At 35.3% G+C, this 22099-nt stretch overlaps 2 protein-coding genes across 3 annotated transcripts; one reads left to right on the top strand and one right to left on the bottom strand.

Annotated features, from left to right (window-relative positions):
* Positions 1-559: 559 nt before the first annotated feature.
* Positions 560-8479, bottom strand: LOC138329348 (nuclease EXOG, mitochondrial-like). The gene is made up of 5 exons (XM_069276273.1): positions 8130-8479; positions 5817-5981; positions 5304-5443; positions 1436-1627; positions 560-1085 (listed from the first exon to the last, which is right to left on the bottom strand). Exons 1-5 carry the CDS (start codon positions 8218-8220, stop codon positions 648-650), a joined length of 1026 nt encoding a protein of 341 aa, XP_069132374.1. The 5' UTR covers positions 8221-8479; the 3' UTR covers positions 560-647.
* Positions 8480-8561: 82 nt separating this feature from the next.
* LOC138329347 (uncharacterized) lies at positions 8562-17845 on the top strand. 2 transcript variants are annotated; one of them, XM_069276271.1, is made up of 10 exons: positions 8562-8666; positions 9686-9820; positions 10862-11779; positions 12366-12489; positions 13258-13354; positions 13795-13890; positions 14474-14621; positions 15879-15994; positions 16476-16559; positions 17125-17845. In XM_069276271.1, the coding sequence occupies exons 2-10, from the start codon at positions 9706-9708 to the stop codon at positions 17431-17433; spliced, it is 2007 nt and encodes a 668-aa protein (XP_069132372.1). In that variant the 5' UTR covers positions 8562-8666; positions 9686-9705; the 3' UTR covers positions 17434-17845. The 2 variants fall into 2 exon arrangements, with proteins under 2 accessions (XP_069132372.1, XP_069132373.1); XM_069276272.1 differs by having other exon boundaries at positions 8592-8682.
* Positions 17846-22099: the final 4254 nt, after the last annotated feature.

Raw genomic sequence — 22099 nt, 5'->3', positions numbered from 1 at the left:
ACCACTGATGCAAATTATCCTCACTATTTTTCAATTATAGACGTTCATGCTATAGTTTTTGTAGACATGTTTGAAACTATTCTATTTAATGAAATACCATAGAAGTTGTTTAACTGCACTATGGCAGCATATTTGTTCTAGAAAGAGGAAAAGAGAAAAAATCGCATGCAAATGAGAGGTCAATCGCATTTAAATTAGTGGGTCATCCGGGCCGTAGCAATACTGGAAAAGCAAGCTTTTTCAGTAAAAACCATGGGTATTTTGTTGCAAAAAAAATATCAGTTATTTTTATATGGGTTCATAACAGAAAGTGGTTTAAAAAGATACATATGTTATTCCATTTTTGCATATTACTGAGCTATCTCCATTGCAGGAAGGTATCAGTTGTGATATCATTATTTTGTTATTCAGTTTCAGTACAGTTTTCTCTGGAGAAAATTATAATGTCATCCTCACAAACACATGTCATCATATAAAATACTGATATCTGCAAAGACATATAACTCTTTAATATGCAAAACCAGAGTAATAGTATGTAGATTCCACAGGGTTTTTCATAATACATGAAAAAATATTAATAAAATTGTTCTCAAAAAATGTTTTAAGATGAGAAGTCAAAGCCTTGCAGTTTCAAATTTTCCAATTATTTATTCCTCTGGTTTCTTTTTTTCATTTTCAAATTCCTGAACCTTTTGTTTATACACGTCTATATGATATTGTGTTGGAGATATGTTCTTTGTTTCTAATTCCTTCCACGCTTTTTCAAGGTTCTGTCTATTGTTAGCTCCCTTTAAACGTCTGCCAATGAAATATCCATCAAAGTCTCTTTTTGCCATTAGTTTACAAGAGTCTATCTCACACAGATCACGAAGATGGGAAGTATCAAGCTTTGGAGTGAATGAGACTCCTGATCTTCGTTCAACTTCATCCAGTGGTACTTGATACTCTGTCAGACTATGCTCGAATCCGATTGGCTCGTTAGGCACAATAAAAGAGCCAATGCCGACAGGGTTCGAGTTTTCATCCTCAACTATGATGATTTTGTATAAATGAGTTGGGACAGCTACTTGGTTTTTTCCTAGAACCTACAAATGTTAAGTTTGCAAATACATGAAAAATCTACTTATGTGCTGAATATCAAAAAATGTATTTAAGTTTGTTTTCAAAATTTAATTATTGGTTTTAATTTGTTCTTTTACCAACACATTCATTAAAAGCAAATATCAATCAATGACTTTTATTTTCTGTACCAAGGATTTGACAAGTGCACTGATTTGATAGCTGTCAATGCATGAATACCATGAGAGCAATAAAAACCCTTTCAAATTTTCACTTAATATGTCTATCTTATTTGATGAAGAGTAATGTTGAATCAAAAATTTTAAAGAAAAGATGCTACATTGCATGTTGAATACAAATGGTACAATATACTTACTGGGTATGTAACCACCATTTTGCCATCCTCCAGCTGAGAAGGCAGAGAAAGTGGTCCGCTAAATATCGTAACAGCTTTGTACCGTTGTGTCAGCTCACGGCAGTAAATTTCTAAACGGTTCCAAAAGCCAGCATTATTATCCAAGTTCTGAGGTACAATGTTGGAAAGGTAGAAAGACTGAGACATGGCTTCCTGTAAGACAAAACATAATGCTAGCTAGAAATATCTGCAAGACATAAATCTGGTCAGCCTGATAAGATATCAGACTGGCATAAATACAAGTGTCATAGAAATCACTTGGACTTGGCACAAATTTCCGACCAACTGTCAATATATTATAGATACTATAATACATTAATATTTTCTCCCATACTTGACAGGGTTATCCTGCGGTTGCTAGGGAAAAGATAACTCTGTCTACTCTTTTATCGGGGTAGGGAAAAGACAGCTCACACGCTTTAGACAGTGACGTCATCAATATATGCAACGACCATTTTTACGCACATCGAAGTTCATGTCAACTGAGTTTTCACCATTTCTCGTTGAAGTATGGGAGAAAAAGAATCAAACATGGGCCTGTCAGGTGGACAGGGATATCTCAACCCTTGTGAAAGATTTTGATCATCAAGCCTCGGCAAGCCTCGGGTTGACCAGCCAAAATCTTTCACTCTGGTTGAGATATCCCTGTCCACCTGACAGGCCCATGTAAGATTTTATTAGTCCATTGAATGACAAGAGGCCCAGAGGGCCTGTATCGCTCACCTGGTTTTTTGTTAGTAATTATCACAAGACTCAGACAATTAGAAAAATAAGCAAAATTGACTCCCAAAGTTTAATTTTGAATCACAACCATACAATGATGCTATTGATACCATACAAATATGCTATCCAATACATAGGTTCAGAGACAAAGTAATTTATATGAAAATAGTAGCCTAATTGACCTTTTGACCTCGCATCTATTGCCGTCTAAGGCCCCGGGGGTCAGCCCTATCATTTGTACAATTTCAAATCCCAACCCTATAAGGATGCTACCATTGCATTATAAGTGCTCTTCCATTCTTAGTTGCAGAGAAGAAGTCGTTTATATGGAAATAGCTAAATTGACCCCTTTTGACCCCACCCTTCAGGCCCCCGAGGGGTCAGCCCCATCATTTGCAAAATTTTGAATTCAAACCCTATAAGGATGTAACCATTGCATTATGAGCGTAATCCCATGTTAAGTTGCAGAGAAAAAAGTTATTTATATGGAAATTGACCACTTTTGACCCCGCCCCTCAGGCCCCCGGGGGGTCAGCCCTATCATTTGCACAATTTTGAATTCCCACACTATATAAGGATACTACCATTGTATTATGGGTGCTATAACGTGCTTAGTTTCAGAGAAGAAGTCGTTTATATGGAAATAGCCAAATTGGCCCCTTTTGACCCCGCCCCTCAGGCCCCCTGGGGGTCAGCCCCATCATTTGTACAATTTTGAATCCCCATCCTATAAGGATGCTACCATTGCATTATGGGTGCTATCCCATGCTTGGTTTCAGAAAAGAAGTCGTTTATATGGAAATAGCCAAATTGAACCCTTTTGACCCCGCCCCTCAGGCCCCCCGGGGGTCAGCCACATCATTTGTACAATTTTGAATCCCCAACCTATAAAGATACTACCATTGCATTATGAGTGCTATCTCATGCTTAGTTTCAGAGAAGAAGTCGTTTATATGGAAATAGCCAAATTGACCCCATTTGACCCCGCCCCTCAGGCCCCCGGGGGTCTGCACCATCATTTGTACAATTTTGAATCCCCACCCTATAAGGATGCTACCATTGCATTATGGGTGCTATCCCATGCTTGGTTTCAGAGAAGAAGTCGTTTATATGGAAATAGCCAAATTGAACCCTTTTGACCCCGCCCCTCAGGCCCCCGGGGGGTCAGCCACATCATTTGTACAATTTTTAATCCCTACCCTATAACGATACTACCATTGCATTATGAGTGCTATCTCATGCTTAGTTTCAGAGAAGAAGTCGTTTATATGGAAATAGCCAAATTGACCCCATTTGACCCCGCCCCTCAGGCCCCCGGGGGGTCAGCCCCATCATTTGTACAATTTTGAATCCCCACCCTATAAGGATGCTACCATTGCATTATGGGTGCTATCCCATGCTTGGTTTCAGAGAAGAAGTCGTTTATATGGAAATAGCCAAATGGACCCCATTTGACCGCGCCCCTCAGGCCCCTGGGGGGTCAGCCCCATCATTTGTACAATTTTGAATCCCCACCCTATAAGGATGCTACCATTGCATTATGGGTGCTATCCCATGCTTGGTTTCAGAGAAGAAGTCGTTTATATGGAAATAGCCAAATGGACCCCATTTGACCCCGCCCCTCAGGCCCCCGGGGGGTCAGCCCCATCATTTGTACAATTTTGAATCCCCACCCTATAAGGATGCTACCATTGCATTATGGGTGCTATCCATGCTTGGTTTCAGAGAAGAAGTCATTTATATGGAAATAGCCAAATTGACCCCTTTTGGCCCCGCCCCTCAGGCCCCTGGGAGGTCAGCCCCATCATTTGTACAATTTTCAGTTAGTAGCCCATAAGGATGCTACCAGCCAAATTTTGTTGAAATCCGACCAGCGGTTATGGAGAAGAAGTCGATTGTTGACGGACGGACGGACGGACGGACGACGGACGACGGACGGACGGACGGACGACGGACGACGGACGACGGACGACGGACGCCGGACGCCACGGTATGGCATAAGCTCACCTTGGTCCTTCGGACCAGGTGAGCTAAAAATCTGTCTCATGTCCCTGTTATATAAATCGGAAAGTTAAATAACAATGAGCTATTCTTATAACTATATGGTAATATGGGGGGCGGACTTAAAATAAAGAAAATTTAGAAAGCATAATCAAAGATTAAAGAGTTAACAGAAACATTTAAATGTAATCATATAGGCCTATATTTGATTTTTATTTAGGTTTTTGATGATACAGTCATTCAAAGACAAGCCAGGATCAGGATTAGGGTAGTGAGTAATTGTTTCAGAAACAGAAAAAAAACATCAACAGAATACAAGTATTGATCTGAACAAGAACCAAAATATATGGTTAGTTACATGTGTGTACCATTTGTAGATATCTTTATAGAAATGCTTTTGCAATAGAACAGAATATGAGGAGTGTTGAATTTAACAGTTATGATAATCTTGTCTACAAAAAAACCATATGAAATATAAATCAGGATTTGTATTTACAATCTAATGTACGCCATCCCAATATCCTTTTTAAGCATGGACAATCTAAAGGACATTTTTTCTGAAACTCCATTCCAATTACATAAAGGGACCACATTTTATCTGAGGAGGACCCAATTTAACTCCATTCCAATTACATAAAGGGACCACATTTTATCTGAGGAGGACCCAATTTAACTCAATTCCAATTACATAAAGGGACCACATTTTATCTGAGGAGGACCCAATTTAACTCAATTCCAATTACATAAAGGGACCACATTTTATCTGAGGAGGACCCAATTTAACTAAAATTCCAATTACATAAAGGGACCACATTTTATCTGAGGAGTATCCAATTTAACTCCATTCCAATTACATAAAGGGACCACATTTTATCTGAGGAGGACCCAATTTAACTCCATTCCAATTACATAAAGGGACCACATTTTATCTGAGGAGGACCCAATTTAACTCAATTCCAATTACATAAAGGGACCACATTTTATCTGAGGAGGACCCAATTTAACTCAATTCCAATTACATAAAGGGACCACATTTTATCTGAGGAGGACTCAATTTATAGAACACTCAGCACAAACTCTGTAATTGATTTAATATACAGCATACCTGTGAGTGTTTATTGTCTCCGGCTGGGGACATATGGCCACGAGACCACCCACTCCGTAAGTAGTCAGAGTTATCAGCACTAAATCGTTTTGAGACATCTGGATCAGGTTTAAATCGGATGTTCTTCCTATCTGCAGGTCCTGTCGTTAAAATTTGATGCTTCTCGATATCAAATATGCAGCAATAATCACTACCAGTATTGCCATTTAAATTTCATATTTATTGATAGATAATGATAAAAATGGATTATGCATACACTATAACTTTTTTAAACTCCTTATTTCTGATATCCTCAAAATAATTAATTTACCTAAAAATTCATATCTGTACATATTAATGATTGTATTAAATGCTGTAAAGTAATATTGTACATTTTGAAAACATTTGGATTATAATGGTTTGAAGGTATCAATTTACTTTTTTTGAACACGTCTGTGTATATTTGTTTATTACTTTGTAATTGTAACCTGCAACAAAGTAAAAGAAAATAAATTATATTTACAGATTTCTTACCATTAACATGTTCTTGTGTGATCCTCTCTGCCACCCAAATAGGTGTTTTCTTTGCCTGGTCATATGCTAACACATGGTTGTCATAGATACGAATGTTTGGTCCTCTGTCGGGAATGCCATGAGGGAGGATATGTTTACTTGCAGTTTCTATCTTGGATGCAGATTCTGCAAAATGAAAGGTGTTGTATAAATATCGTACATTTAATTATTTAACATAACAATTTGCCCTTCAAGAAGATGATGTTCTGGTTTCACTTGAAATCCTTCATTAAGAAGTTTTTTTTTCTCTTGAAATGCCTTCACCCAGTTATCGCCGTGAAAAACTGACACATGCATGTATTTACAAAATAAAATAGTGCAGGGGTGGATATACAAAACAAGAGGCCCAGAGGGCCTGTATCGCTCACCTGGTTTTTCATTAGTAATTATCACAAGACTCAGACAATTAGAAAAATAAGCAAAATTGACTCCCAAAGTTTAATTTTGAATCACAACCATACAATGATGCTATTGATACCATACAAATATGCTATCCAATACATAGGTTCAGAGACAAAGTAATTTATATGAAAATAGTAGCCTAATTGACCTTTTGACCTCGCATCTATTGTCGTCTAAGGCCCCGGGGGTCAGCCCTATCATTTGTACAATTTCAAATCCCAACCCTATAAGGATGCTACCATTGCATTATAAGTGCTCTTCCATTCTTAGTTGCAGAGAAGAAGTCGTTTATATGGAAATAGCTAAATTGACCCCTTTTGACCCCACCCTTCAGGCCCCCGGGGGGTCAGCACCATCATTTGCAAAATTTTGAATCCAAACCCTATAAGGATGTAACCATTGCATTATGAGCGTAATCCCATGTTAAGTTGCAGAGAAAAAGTCATTTATATGGAAATTGACCACTTTTGACCCCGCCCCTCAGGCCCCCGGGGTTCAGCCCTATCATTTGCACAATTTTGAATTCCCACACTATAAGGATACTACCATTGTATTATGGGTGCTATACCGTGCTTAGTTTCAGAGAAGAAGTCGTTTATATGGAAATAGCCAAATTGGCCACTTTCGACCCCGCCCCTCAGGCCCCCTGGGGGTCAGCCCCATCATTTCCACAATTTTGAATCCCCACCCTATAAAGATGCTACCATTGCATTATGGGTGCTATACCATGCTTAGTTTCAGAGAAGAAGTCGTTTATATGGAAATAGCCAAATTGGCCCCTTTTGACCCCGCCCCTCAGGCCCCCAGGGGGTCAGCCCCATCATTTGTTCAATTTTGAATCCCCACCCTATAAGGATGCTACCATTGCATTATGGGTGCTATCCCATGCTTAGTTTCAGAGAAGAAGTCGTTTATATGGAAATAGCCAAATTGACCCCTTTTGACCCCGCCCCTCAGGCCCCCCGGGGGTCAGCCCCATCATTTGTACAATTTTGAATCCCCACCCTATAACGATACTACCATTGCATTATGAGTGCTATCTCATGCTTAGTTTCAGAGAAGAAGTCGTTTATATGGAAATAGCCAAATTGACCCCATTTGACCCCGCCCCTCAGGCCCCCGGGGGGTCAGCCCCATCATTTGTACAATTTTGAATCCCCACCCTATAAGGATGCTACCATTGCATTATGGGTTCTATCCCATGCTTGGTTTCAGAGAAGAAGTCGTTTATATGGAAATAGCCAAATGGACCCCATTTGACCCCGCCCCTCAGGCCCCCGGGGGGTCAGCCCCATCATTTGTACAATTTTGAATCCCCACCCTATAAGGATGCTACCATAGCATTATGGGTGCTATCCCATGCTTGGTTTCAGAGAAGAAGTCGTTTATATGGAAATAGCCAAATTGACCCCTTTTGGCCCCGCCCCTCAGGCCCCTGGGGGGTCAGCCCCATCATTTGTACAATTTTCAGTTAGTAGCCCATAAGGATGCTACCAGCCAAATTTTGTTGAAATCCGACCAGCGGTTATGGAGAAGAAGTCGATTGTTGACGGACGGACGGACGGACGGACGACGGACGACGGACGACGGACGACGACGACGGACGCCGGACGCCACGGTATGGCATAAGCTCACCTTGGTCCTTCGGACCAGGTGAGCAAAAAAATGTACAAGTGATAGTAGCTGTTACTGGATAATTTAATTTGCCATAAGAGTTTAAAACTAAGAATGCATTTATATATGTATGCATGCTTACAAAACAGGAAAACACAGTAATAATGAATATGATAAAAGATTATGACTATTCCACTTGACTCAAAAGGAGAATAGTAATTCAAGAAGTCAGTGAAAATGGTTACATAATTTATTTACCTGGGGAAGGCTTGTCCTTTGTTACCATATAATAGACTACAACGGAGGCGTACGACGCCACAGAACCGACGAGGAAGCTTCTCAAGGACATTGTCTTAATGCTAAATTTGAAATCACCCGCGGGATGTCATACATTCAGGAAATTAACAGAAGAGTTCACTGATCATTGAACGTACTTTCTCAGTTGGCAATTTAAGAAAGTAATTATTCCGTTTTGTCTCAAAACAAACCAGAGTTGAATCACACGTGTTGTTAATAACTTGTAATCGAATGATCTTCGAAATTCTAAAAGTTCAAAAGGAGTTGAGCTCTAGATCTACACGTGCAGAATGGCTACCAGCCAAAGTGAAAGTAACTTTTTCAATAGCGTCACTGAAATGTTTGAAGGAAACGAAATCATATGGATTTTGTAACTAAGCGTTTCTTTGACAAAGATTTGTTTTGAAGTTGTGGGTTTTCTGACATAAACGAAAATAGATCTAGAAATTTCCTAAAGACCTTTATCTACTTTCGCCATGTAAAACGGAAGTACATGAGGTAATGTAGCTAAAAGGTATACATAGTGTATATGTTGAATTATATTTTGATTAATTTGTTAAATTATGGTTATTGCAGTAAGGCTGCTCAGTTCATTGTATAACAAGTACAGTATTTACGTATGTTAGGTCTAGATTGTACAGTATATGTGTAATGTACAATAATATATATAAATAGGTGTGGCCTATCTTACTTACAAAATGTATCTCATAATTAGGAATGAGCTTCTGTGATTATGAGTAACGTAAATGCTTAGCTTTTGACAGCTGGCCTACAGTACATTTACACCTACATGTATAAATACAGTAACGTGTACATTACATTGTGTAGTATAACATTCAGTTATTATTACATTGTAATGCAGTACATCAATCTAATTAAAATTAGACTTGTAATTCCACTCCCACTACGATACTCTACGTTACACTTCTTGTATTGAAGCGTAACGTAGAGTATCGGAGCGGAATTACAAGTCTAATTTTAATTAGATTGTGCAGTACATGTATATCACAGTAAAGTTACATGAAGCTTATATTACTTTTCACCTGTACAGGCTAGATGTCGATATTGAGAAACTTCTGATGGGCAATGTTAGACACGACGTAATGATCAAAAGTGTCTTGTCGTGATATACCTCTAACATTGTTGGAGTACTGTACGGGTTACTGTATTTGGTTTTTGCTTTTTTTATCTAATGTCTGATCTGACATGTACATATTAACAAACATGTAAGTGTCTACATATAGTGATTGATTACAAGTCTGTAACGAACCTAAACCAATTGAGCTAAAGAGAAGTTAAACACTCTAAACGAGAGGTTACATATATTATATCCATGGTTACAAACATACATGTAGGATGTACTTTAAAATAAAAAAAATAATTCAATAATATAAGTTAGTGTGCTCACGAAGTCTTAAACCATACTTTAAGTCTACTTTACATAATGTATGTTTAAAATATGACATAATTACATGTACATATAATGTATGTAAAATAAATACATGTACATATTTCAGTATCCCTGGTAACTGCATGTATGGCCTTCCAATATCCAAGTGCTATTACTCGACAAGAGGAAAGGGATCATAAACTGGCCATTCTGATACAGCAACAGGAAAAATTGGTAGCACGCCAGCTGGGAATCAACTCAGGTACATGTACTTTTAAAATTATTTCAGGGTCTTGCATGATTTTCCAGGTGCATGGCCATCAAGCCAAGCAGATGGGTTTTTTTTAAGTGATCTCTGCATCATGTTCGATTCCTGGTCCTCTATGGATAAGTGATTCATTTTTGAATATAAATATTCACACAAGATATTTCAACTGAAAAGGGAAGAAAATTTGTACAGTTTTAAGGCTCATGGCATATCAATTTATTGAACTCGTTTATAATAAATTTCATATTACAAAATTACACTTACAATTACATTTCAAATTTAATTACGATATCCTTCCGCTTGCGCATTATGGATGATACCCTAGATACTCGATGGGGTTCCAATCACTTAAGATCTCTACACCCCTGAAATATCTCATAGTAAAGCTGCAGGCAACAGAACAGAATATGTAATTTAGTTCTTTAATGTACATCAAAAGAGCTGTATTTTTTATTTCAAAATATTTTATTAAATCATTTGATTTAATAGGGATTGGGCAGCAGGCTATGCCTATATATAAGCCCTCTCCCAAAATGAGCTGTATAACGGTACACTGTGGTTGACTGTATGGCTTTGAAGTTAGGCATTCCTCTCTCTGTATAGTCTTCAAAGAAAATTTATGCTGGCCTGTGATTGGGTCAGATTTTTTCCTCTGAGCTGCCTTCAGTTTTACTATGAGATATTCCAGGGGTGTAGAGATCGTAAATGATCGTAACCCCTGGAGTATCGAATGTGAGGATGCACTGCTGGAACGTACAAGAGGAGATACTACAAATTTTATGTCTATAGGTAAACATTCAGTTTAGTTCAATTCCTATTAACGCAAAAGTAAACTTGCCCCAAAAGGTTTTTTTGATCCTCCAACATGTCCAATAATTTAAATGTGCATACAGCCATTATCAGAGATATACAATTACATGAGTTAGTGGGGAAACTGGATGACAGGGTATTCCATAGGTCTAGTCTAGTCAAAAAGCAGAAATGCCAGAGAGAGAGTTACTTGGAATTGAATTCATTCATTTCATGTTATTCAAGGTATCCGGCGTTCACAAACAGATCAAGACTTTGATGAAACTATTGTAAAGAGTTTTCTGGATTCCTCCGATCAAGCTCAGGCAGGAGATTTAGAGACAGATGGACTAACTACAGGTCAAAGGTCATCACCAGATCCATTGCTAACATTGCCATCTACAGGAACAAATTCTATACCTCAGGTCAAAGGTCAGACGTATGTTCCCTCAATGTCATCCAGAAGAGCAAGACGTTTTGGCCCAGTGGAAAGATCAGATGAATATTATGTGGCGGAGTCGGCAGTCGAACATTCTGTATGGAGACAACCAGATTTATTAGAAGGTGCTGCTAGTCATATGTCTGATGCAGATAACTTGGATCAAAGTGATGAAGAAGACAACTTTGAAGAAGTAAGAAACACGCCTTCAAATTTCAATGAAAATGAAAGAATTGTGTTTAATGTGGATGAGCAAAATCCTGAAATTCAAGGAGCGACCAATCAGTTTGAAAGACGAAGGAGCTTAGAAAATAATGAAATAGACGAAATTTCTAAGGAAATTGAAGAGTTGATGAAAATGGGAGCTCTGAGTAAATCTGAAGCAGATTCAATGCAGGAAAGACAAAGGCAAAAGTTTAGGTTAAATAATATGACAAAATGGCAGAGAAATAACGAAAATGAGGAACTTCGGCCATTTGTATTTGATACTGATGGAATTCCAGTTAATTGGACAGATGATGGAGAATCGACCAATCACAGTTCAGGACACTCCATGGATGTAAGACTTGTCAACTTACTGCCAGGACAAATGGAGTATGATAAAATTGAGGACGAGTTTAAAGAAACTGGTATAAAAATTACAAAAATAGAACGGATACAAAACATGTACTTATTAGATAGATTTAAGTCGGAAATGGAGGATACTGCCAGACGGAGACATCCAGGTAAGATATAAAAAAATTGTCCTGAATAGATATAAAAGATGTACCTTTTTTTTAACCATATTTAACAAAACCAGAAAACTAATATTTTATATACAGTAAATGTACCGTATATATATGTAAGGTAATCTCTGCCTTTTTCAAGACACAGTAGCATACAGATAACAAAATTACTTTACATTATATAAACAAATTACAACACTTGTATACATATACATAAATGTATATGAAGGTACAACTTATCTTGAATATGCTCATTATAAATCTCAAAATCATATATGCTGTATTTGCATATTACAGAGTTATCTGTCTTTGCTGGTAGGTACATGTAATGATTGTAACGTCATGTGTTTGCGAACATATCATCATCTTTTTCAGAGAAACAATTTGAATTTTGCTCACAAAATAATGATATCACAATAGTTACCTTCCATTAAGGGATAAGATTAATTATTCTCAACCAAATAGGTCTAGACCTGACATCTATATAGAAAACTACATGCAAAATTACAAATAAAATTTATAAGTTTAAAGTGCACAAAATTTCAATGCTTCAAATTAAAAAATTGGAGTAACTGAATATATTTAGGATTCGACTTAAACATACGGTACTTGTACCATGGAACAAAAGCCGACAAAACTCGGATCTGTGAGGAAGGGCTAGACCAGAGACTTAGTCGGATGGGCTATTTCGGTAAAGGTATTTACTTCAGGTGAGTTGAATCAAACTTGAATGCGATATACTATCAGGGTAATGGTATGCATATTTAATTTTGGAAAATTATAAAATTGTTTTGAAAATTGAATTAATACACTGAAATGTGAAGCAATTTAAAAAAAAGAATCAATTGGATAATAAGATCCATGAAAATGAAAAGCCCAATGATTTCCCCCATTCCTTGTTTGAAAATCATTTGATATAGATGCTAATTATAAGTTGTGTCATTTTTGGATGCCTGAGTTAAATTATACTGATAGGAACCCAAAAGAAAAATTTTAGCACTTTATAATCTTTACTATAGGTTATTATTGAATAACATATATAATTAAGATTCTATTTTTTTTTTCAAATACTTGTTTTATTTTTCATTTGTAAGGATTTAATGATACTTGCATAATATTAACATTCATCTTCGTAACTGATATTTTTCCATAAAAACATTAACTATACAGTATTCGACCCAATGAGCACTCAGTGCGTTTAAAATATTGAAAAATGAAAGGTGCTTAATAAGACGAAATTATAGCAAACCTATACAGTTTTGGTCTAATGCCCAAGCAATATTGAAATCAGGCCTCAAAAAGGGGAGGGGTACTTATTGGGACATGGGCGCTTATTGGGTTCAATACGGTAACTCATTTTTTATGAACAAACAATTTCAATTCAACTTTTTATGTGAAGTACATGTAAATAAATTGTGTTTTATTTATGTAATTAAATTGTGTTTTAATTGTGTAACTAAATTGTGTTTTAATTCTAGTGACAATCCTCTGAAATGTGTGTATTACACGGAGAATATGGACGGCTCAGGGGACGCTTATATTCTTAAGTGTCGTGTCATACTCGGCGACTCAAAGGTAATTACACGTGTTCAATTCAGGGATTTCACAATCAACTGGAGTAATCAACTGGGGAGAGAAGATTTTGATCCTGTCTTTTGAAGAAAATCTATGAAATTGGATAAAAATAAGAACAATTTTATAATTTTAACACTTTCATTTGAAGCCAATGAAATACCAGCTAGAGAATATTGCTTAAGGATATCGATGTGGCAGTTTTTGTTGAGGGAATTTAAAACTAGAGTTCCAAAAGATTAACCACTACCCTTCAGTCTTGAATTTGAAACTCAAAAATTAGTGGCAGAATGAAAAACACTGTCTTGGGTACCAGAGGTCTTCTATAATACATATAAATGTACATATTATTAATTAAGAATGGATGTTTTGACATTGTATATGTACATGTATACAGTATGCATGTTATGGCCATGACCTTTAACCTCTTGATATGTTTGCAGTGTTTCCCAGAAGGGCAGCATGACACGAGTCTGAAACGAGAACCCGAGAAGGAAAATGTAAAACCAGGAATGTGGAGGTTTTACGACTCTGTAGCGGTTAGTTCATGATATGCATTGAATCTGTTAAATGATCTACAGCATAACGGTTTAAAATACAGGATCCATATTTTTCATTTCCTTTACAAGTTTTATTCGCTGGGGTTAAATTTCCTCATACATCGACTCCTGTAATTTGCGATGATCAAAATGTAAATTAAATTAATATAATTTTTTGTGATAATTCTTTACATGCATCATTGATATGATGTATGTTTTCATAATGTCAATGACTTTTGAAATATTAGAATTTGCGGAAAATAAAAACTTCATAAAAGTAACAGTAATTGATTGAAAAACTTCTTATTTGATTATTCAGAGAGATTTACAGTAAATTGTAATCTTCCATGCAATATGTTGAAAAAATGCCTGTTTCATTTATAGTTTTAAGAATTAGGTTTGAATTTGATTTCAAAATATTTTCATGGATTATCTCCCCTTAACTGGGAAGTCTGATTTCAGCAATAGATTTCAAAAGATTCTAGAATGCTGTCTGGCTACATATAAGGATTTTTTTTCTGTGTAAAAGATGAAAAATCTTGTGACCTTTTTTCCTAGACTTTAACTTTTTATAAATTGGCAGGGTTGTCCTAGGGACTACAATGAGTTTGTGGTATACGAGAACCGACGAGCCATGATTGAGTACATCATCACATTCAAGATAAGTCCACAAGTAGTAGCTGCCTTACAACAGTCAAACACAGTGTCAACAGCCACAGCAAGTCAATCAGGTACCACATTAGTATGTTATAGATTAGAAGAAGAATAAAAAATACAAAATACCGTATTTCACCGCAAATAAGACCTCCCACTCAGAGAAGAAATATAGGTCAAAGGTGGTGGGGGGTCTTATTTGCGGACATCCCGCCTGATAAGATCGATCTACAAGGTCGCCATCTTGGAGTTTGTAATGTCCTCTCATTGTCGTAGGTCTAACAGTCCTAAGACAGACAGGTAATAACAAGGTGTTCTAGCAGTGATAATAATAATAGTAAAACGTAAGGTGTTTTAAGGTAAAATCAATTACAGTGACACATATATAGATATCATTTACATATACTTTGCTATACAGATGAAAGATAATGATGCTAGGTATTGGGCCCAGTTTCATGAACATTCCTTAAGTCTAAGGTATTCCTTAACTTAAAATTCCTTACAGACAAGCATTACAGAAGTCAAGGAAAACCAACTGAAGTAAAGGAGCCTTTCTTAACTTCTGTAATGCTTTCCTATTGAGAATTTTAAGGAATTCCTTAAAGTGGGAGTGTTCATGAAACTGAGCACTGAAATATCAACTCTATACTTAAAGATGCTCCACCGCCGACAGAGCATAAATTATGTTCATCATTTGAACAATAATTGGTGTTTAATCATGTATATATATGTCTAATTAACACAACCATAATATAACATAATTTATTTCGCCTTTGGTGCATGCACAATCAGCACTTCATTCCATATAGGATATAGTGCCAGGGATTTTTTTTGGGATGCAATTAATTATTTTTCATATTTTCAACTTGAAGTAAAATTAGAAGCTCAAACATTTCAATGGTGGTAATGGTGTAAAGTTAGTAACTTTTGTAACTGAAGAAAAACACTAAATCGTCTGCTGCTGTTTTTGATAGTGAAAAAATAACATTTGTCAGCGGTGGAGCATCTTTAAACTAAAAGAAAATAAAAGATAATTGATTAATGTACAAGTTTGATGCTGTATATCCTACTTAGTACATCTACCAGGAATGTTTATGGATGTGCCAGAATAAGAAAGCAGAGAAAAACCACAGTCCCCAAGGAAAAATCATTGACTTATGCCAGCACCTGCAGCTGGCAAGTCAAATAAAATGAAGACTAGAAAAGCATGAAGTTGAATAATGTAAGGGTGAAAGTACCATGTTTTTTTTACAAATTTATAAAAAAAAAAGATCAAATATGAAGCTTTGATAAATAAAACAAATACAAGCATGTATCTTTTTCAACCTGAACAGGAGGAGAAGGTGAACCATTTGATGACTGCCATCTCGATCGAATCAGACAAGTCCGAGAAACTGTCCGTAAAAAACGCTGTCAGGACAGAGGAATCGCCTACGTAGAACCAAATCATGTGTGTAATGCTACAATATTTTCTAAAGTCTTAGGTTCAGGAATAAAACCTCAACTCTAAGCTAACAGCTGCCGCTGATATGCATAATTGTCATTCATATATTCCGTATAGTCTTGTTAGTTGTAGTGAAATTTCATAAACAACTTCAAATTAGTGTTTAATCACATTGTATAAGTGTTGTTTTTTTAGTTCAGTAAGGATATTATCCTTTAGATTATCAATGTTTTACATATTTATATACTTAATTATGTTGTTTATTGAGGTAGCCATCAGATACTACAAGGCTTAATACTGCTGATCAATCGTCTTGTCATTGGCCATTTTAAAGGTTCCAATATAAATCCGGCTGCTGAATATTGAAGGTTAAATCCAGAAACAGTGAAGTATATTGATGTTAATTAAGTATGGTTTGATCATAATTATGTAAAGATTCATTTATTTATAATTGTGAATCACTGTAATATTTCTATTTTACCTCCAGCAACGAAAACAGCAGGATGACCATATATGGAACAAGCTTCAGAAAATACACGGAGTCAAAGAGACAGAGGTCAAGACAGAAAAGGTCATATCTCAGTTATAGGCATTTTGTTTTAAAATGATTTTTGATTACATTATAGGTACTTTTTTTTAGATTTTATGAGCAGTTAAATATAATGAAATATGTTCACAGGAAAAATATCTTTTCAAACAGAGTATTCAGAATTCTTGAATCATGACTTGCATGTGTTTTATGATATTTAGAGAATGCTAAATTGATATAATTGATTAAATAAGTTTTAGCAAGCACAAGTTAAAACTTGAAGATTGGTGAGAGGAATTTGATAAAATTTGAAATAAATTAGAAGTTACCAATTATTCTTATCGACATATTTTAAGAACCTACTCGTTCAAAAGCTGTTAAATTCAAAATACATTACTCAAGATAAAATTAAAGATGCTACTGGTGCATTTGCTATGCATTGCCAATTTATAACATATTATCATTGTTTCTATTATAAAGTTATATTTAGGGTTTTTTTCTGTAACAGCCAATAAAAATTGCCTTTGGCAATATGACAAGTGAATTTTCTATGAACATATTTGAAATTAGTTTGCATTCTTGACTGATAATGGATTTAAATTTATAGGTAATTCCGAAAGAATCAGCAACCAGGACAAGAAATGAACCAAATGATATGAACATTTTCAATACAGACGATTTTGAAATACATGAACCAGTGACTTGGGAGGACGAACCTTCACACAGGAGAGCTACGTCTAGGGGAGGTAACTCTCACCAGGAACCAGATCCTGTTGATCAGGTGATGAGTGGAATGTTACAAGAATTTCTCGGAGTGACAAGTACTGAGGATGTAGAGATGGCTAAATACTACATTACTCTTAATCAGATGAACGTCAATGATGCTATATTGAACTATTACAATGATCTGCCTTGATGAAAACTATCATTTTTGTTGTCTGTGTATTCCTTTGCTTATAACTAGTCAGCACAAAAACTTCAGAAAAGATATTTCATATTTTTATATCATTAGCAACATTAAGAACATCTTATGATGTTGAACAAAAAAAAAATTCAGGGAACTTTCTTGATTTGCCAAATATATAGAATTATGACATTCTTATTTCTCCTTTCCATTACTGGTAAGTTCAGTAATTAATCAACTTTATGGACCTTTCACTTGCAACAAGCTAAGTACAGGATTGTGCCCTATAAAATAGCTCAGATCAAGAAATGTCTTGTTGAAAACTTAAACCTATACATGTAGTACAATTATAATTACCGCCATAACCAGGAGCAGGAGCTTAACATTCCCAAACCAATTTTCACAGAGTACTAAACCTTATTTTCGTATTAAATTTTCGTGTTTTTCACAGAATACTGTATTAAATTTATTTTCTTGTGTGGTAGGATTTTACATATTTTCCAAACGAGTAGAAAATGACAAAAACAATACATTTTAGCAGCAAAAGGTGTCAGGCATACAGTAGAACCATGATATAATTATGTTTTGTTATCACAAAATTAAGTTGTCACAGAATAAGTCAGTATATTGTAAACAACATTTTAATTTCTTTGTTTTCTGTAATTTATTGTTTAAAAAATTATTTAATTGATGAATAAATAATTGATTAATTATTGATATGTATATAGAAATGTAATGGGCTTTTGAAAGCTAAAGCCAATATTTTCACGTTTGTTTTTACTTTAAAAGCAGCTAGGTTTTCTTTGCTTTCTCTGTTTCTACTTTCATATTGTCAGTATACATACTTGCCAAATCATCAGATCATCAGCGGTGGAGCATCTTTAATTAGTTTGAATTTAGAAAGGTTTATATCTCTGTTGTACTTCAACAATTTAAAAAAAAACACTTTTGCAATGAAAGTTAATCATATTGAAACTTGGTGAACTTGCTCTTTGCATCTGTCTGAATACATGGACAGAGATGTATACATTGACATGTACATTGGACCCTCGATAATCTGGAAACCTTCGTTCCCAGCCTAAACCGCCCAGATTACAAATTTTCTGGACTGCCGAATTTCGTGTACCCTAGTCAATTTTGAAATTGTCATGTACAAGTTACTCTCCTTGACCTTGTAAATCAATGATCGGTTTTTATGTTTATGTACTAAAATAAATACTTTTTTTGTTATGTTTTAAAGGTTTTTTTCCCATTTAATTATGTTAAGAATATGAAATTAACGTACATGTAATCACACATTATTGGCAACTTGTTGTTAATGTCACATTACTTACAACTGTTTGTACATATATTGGTAACAAGATCAGAAACAGTTGTAAAAACATTTAATAGAGGCATCAAACTAAATGGAACAGCTAATGGGCTATGTCACCATAAGCGTTAAACTTTGTGTCATTTTTGTGAACACACTGCACAAAGTCAACAAGTAAACTGTTTAATATGTTTCTGTTGTAGCAAATAAATGAATGTCATTCCATATACAATGTACTTATATGGCCGTGTCACAGATGTGAAACATTGAAATATACATTGTAGTAATGATAACTCAGGCGTGATGATGGGTAAATAAATTATCAGTTTATATTATAAATGTAGGATATTTCTATATATATCTAAATGCAAAGTTACTCGACACTCGCTAATTGTCATCACTTGATGTTTTGCAACATTTCAGTCAATGGGACAGAATTGTAGTTCTGATAATGACCATCTGTCAGAACATATATAGTGTGTTTTATTCAAGCCAAGAAAATTATTTTTGTTTGTATGAATTTTACAACAAAACAGAAAGACTAACATGTGAGTCAGTCTGTGAAGTTAAAAGTTTAAACACCTTCTATCTCTCCACAGATTAATAACAATCGGCAGTATGTCAAATGGTGACAACTCTTTCCAAAGTTGCAAATATACTGGATTTACTTTTTTGTATTTTTGTGTTTTAATTGGCATTACGAAACAATGCGAATGAGAAGCGCCAACCCATATGCTTGTTGTCCAGAGCTACATGTATGCTGTCGCAGCTAGTTTAATATATGCCTGGTAGTCATCCTTAGAATCATTTCACTGCTTCCAAAGTAATCCTGATAATCTCCAGTCTTCAACAATTATGAATCTGCTTCAGATGACTAGCCAATGAGTCCTGTAATTATAAAATTTAACATATATATCAATATTCTTAATTTGTTATAAAAAAGTTACAGAAATCATCTAACAATGACAAAAGGAAGAAACTGGACTCATGTACACAAGTACTTTGAGTTAAAGATGCTCCACCGCCGACAGAGTATAAATGATATTCATCATTTGAACAATAATTAGTGTTTAATCGTGTATGCATAAGTCTAATTAACACAAAAAATAATATAAAAATAATTAATTTTGCCTTTGGGTCAAGCGCAATCAGTACTTTATTCCATATAGGATATAGTGCTACAGAATTTTTTCGGGATGCAATTAATTATTTTATTTATATTTTTAACTTGAAATGAAATTGGAGCTCAAACTTTTCAACGGCGGTAATGGTGTAAAGTAAGTAACTTTTGTAACTGAAGAAAAATACTAAATTGTCTGCTGCCATTTTTGATAGTGAAAAAATACCATTTGTCAGCGGTGAAGCATCTTTAATATATTAGCATCATAATTAATTTGTCTCCTATACCTGATACACATTGATAAAATACAATGTTTTTTACTGTTAGCAAAACTTACTTTAAACCAAATACTGTAATATTGAGCAAGTGTAAATTTACCATGTATTACAGTGCACAGGTTATTGTTTATTTTGGTAAGTGTTATTATAAATTCTCTGAATCCATGAAGTTATATATGTAGTGACTGTTTAATCGATGTTTTAAGTTCATACCGCCAATTTCGAAATCCCAGATATCAATTGTCTTAAATAAATCTAGCATTACAATTCTTCTATTTATCTAAAGAAATTCTGTATTCACATGTGTATTACACACATATATACGTATTGTGTATGGATCTATATCATGCATTGTTTTGCCTACAAATAAACACATGCTTTGTGATGTTTATAGACATATTGACAATCTGGTAAATTGACTCTATGCATTAATATTAAATTTGATGTCATCGCATTAGAAAATAATACCAAAAATGAATCTTGTCAACTGCTAATTATATAACAACAAACTACTTCAAATTTAAAGTGATATTCAATTTTGTTGCGTTGTAATAAAATAAAACGTCGATTATATGGATGTTAGCAGGAATTCACACATACTCATGATGTTGTAAGTTCACTTAATGTGCCGATGTCTGTCAAATAGTTCATATAATTATAATATACCGACCCATAGGCGTGATAGGCAAAGAAGCAAAACGAAATGAAACTTACGATTTTCACTGCTTCTGTCTCCAAATACGAAAAGAATTCCGAAGTTTACTAGCAAGGTGGCTTGCAACATGCAGTGTTCAAATATTCTTCGGTGTTTTTCTGATATGAGAATGTATTTATTACGCTCGATAATTAAATGGAAAATATCTCTTGACTTGCAAGTTTACATCACAGGTCTGCTTTGCGTGATGACGTCTTTGTTTACATTCGGCCGTTTACACTATTGCTGAGTGTCACGATATTTCATTGTATCTGTATCCGTGTATTAAATATTCCCTCGTTAATGAAAGGATGCGTTAGTTGACAATCCGTGCGAAATGATAAGGAGCCAGCGTAACTCAGAATTTATCGTGTTTGTTAGCTTCTGCATAGATCACCCAGACGCTTGATGCGTACGTAGTTAACAAGCGTCTGTTTGAGTGAGACTTGGTTAAATTCAGTGGGCCATCGTAATGACATGATCACAATACGAACGTACCTGTTCTCCAAAATGACTATCAATATAATACATGTAAAAACAAACAACTTTTGTATCTTTCTTACGTCGGGATGAATTAAAAAATTGTCATTACATAATAGATTATGAATGTATACATCAAACTACAATTAGTTACTTACATACCAAAATCCTGACAATTCCTTTATTTAGTGTTACCCAAACCGGATGTTTACATATATATGCAAATGCGGGCGAGAATTAGGCCACCGATCGCTACCACTGATGCAAATTATCCTCACTATTTTTCAATTATAGACGTTCATGTTATAGTTTTTGTAGACATGTTTGAAACTATTCTATTTAATGAAATACCATAGAAGTTGTTTAACTGCACTAAGGCAGCATATTTGTTCTAGGAAGAGGAAAAGAGAAAAAATCGCATGCAAATGAGAGGTCAATCGCATTTAAATTAGTGGGTCATCCGGGCCGTAGCAATACTGGAAAAGCAAGCTTTTTCAGTAAAAATAGTTCAGTGACTGTGGACGTGGATATATTCGCGCATGTTTGATTGCGCGGTAAATGTTCTTGGTCAATGCGCCTCTTGACGTATGCATAGTATAACGGCATGCATGTACACCGGATATAGCGCGCGATAGAAATACTTAGCGTAGTTGGCGTGGTTTACTCTTCGCGTAAACTTCCATGTTAGCAGTACCTGCTTTTATAATCTTATACCATTGTTTAAATGTAATTCAGTTATAGACGTAGTATACCTTAACTTTTGTCGGGGACAAAACTTGAAAAGTTGGGGGGTA

The sequence above is a fragment of the Argopecten irradians genome, chromosome 8 (genome assembly GCF_041381155.1).
Source record: "Argopecten irradians isolate NY chromosome 8, Ai_NY, whole genome shotgun sequence".
In the NCBI taxonomy this organism is placed as follows: domain Eukaryota; kingdom Metazoa; phylum Mollusca; class Bivalvia; order Pectinida; family Pectinidae; genus Argopecten; species Argopecten irradians.
Note: the sequence above shows the minus strand (reverse complement) of the source record. Positions and strands in the feature narration are given on the sequence as shown.

Bases quoted from the DNA above. Each gene is read 5' to 3' on its own strand.
- LOC138329347 (XM_069276271.1), top strand. From the start codon at position 9,706: ATGGCCTTCCAATATCCAAGTGCTATTACTCGACAAGAGGAAAGGGAT. The intron at 9,821-10,861 runs GTACATGTACTT...ATGTTATTCAAG, and splicing joins CCAGCTGGGAATCAACTCAG to GTATCCGGCGTTCACAAACA. The intron at 11,780-12,365 runs GTAAGATATAAA...GAATATATTTAG, and splicing joins TGCCAGACGGAGACATCCAG to GATTCGACTTAAACATACGG.
- LOC138329348 (XM_069276273.1), bottom strand. From the start codon at position 8,220: ATGTCCTTGAGAAGCTTCCTCGTCGGTTCTGTGGCGTCGTACGCCTCC. The intron at 5,982-8,129 runs GTAAATAAATTA...TTCATTTTGCAG, and splicing joins AAAGGACAAGCCTTCCCCAG to AATCTGCATCCAAGATAGAA. The intron at 5,444-5,816 runs GTAAGAAATCTG...TTTTAACGACAG, and splicing joins CACACAAGAACATGTTAATG to GACCTGCAGATAGGAAGAAC.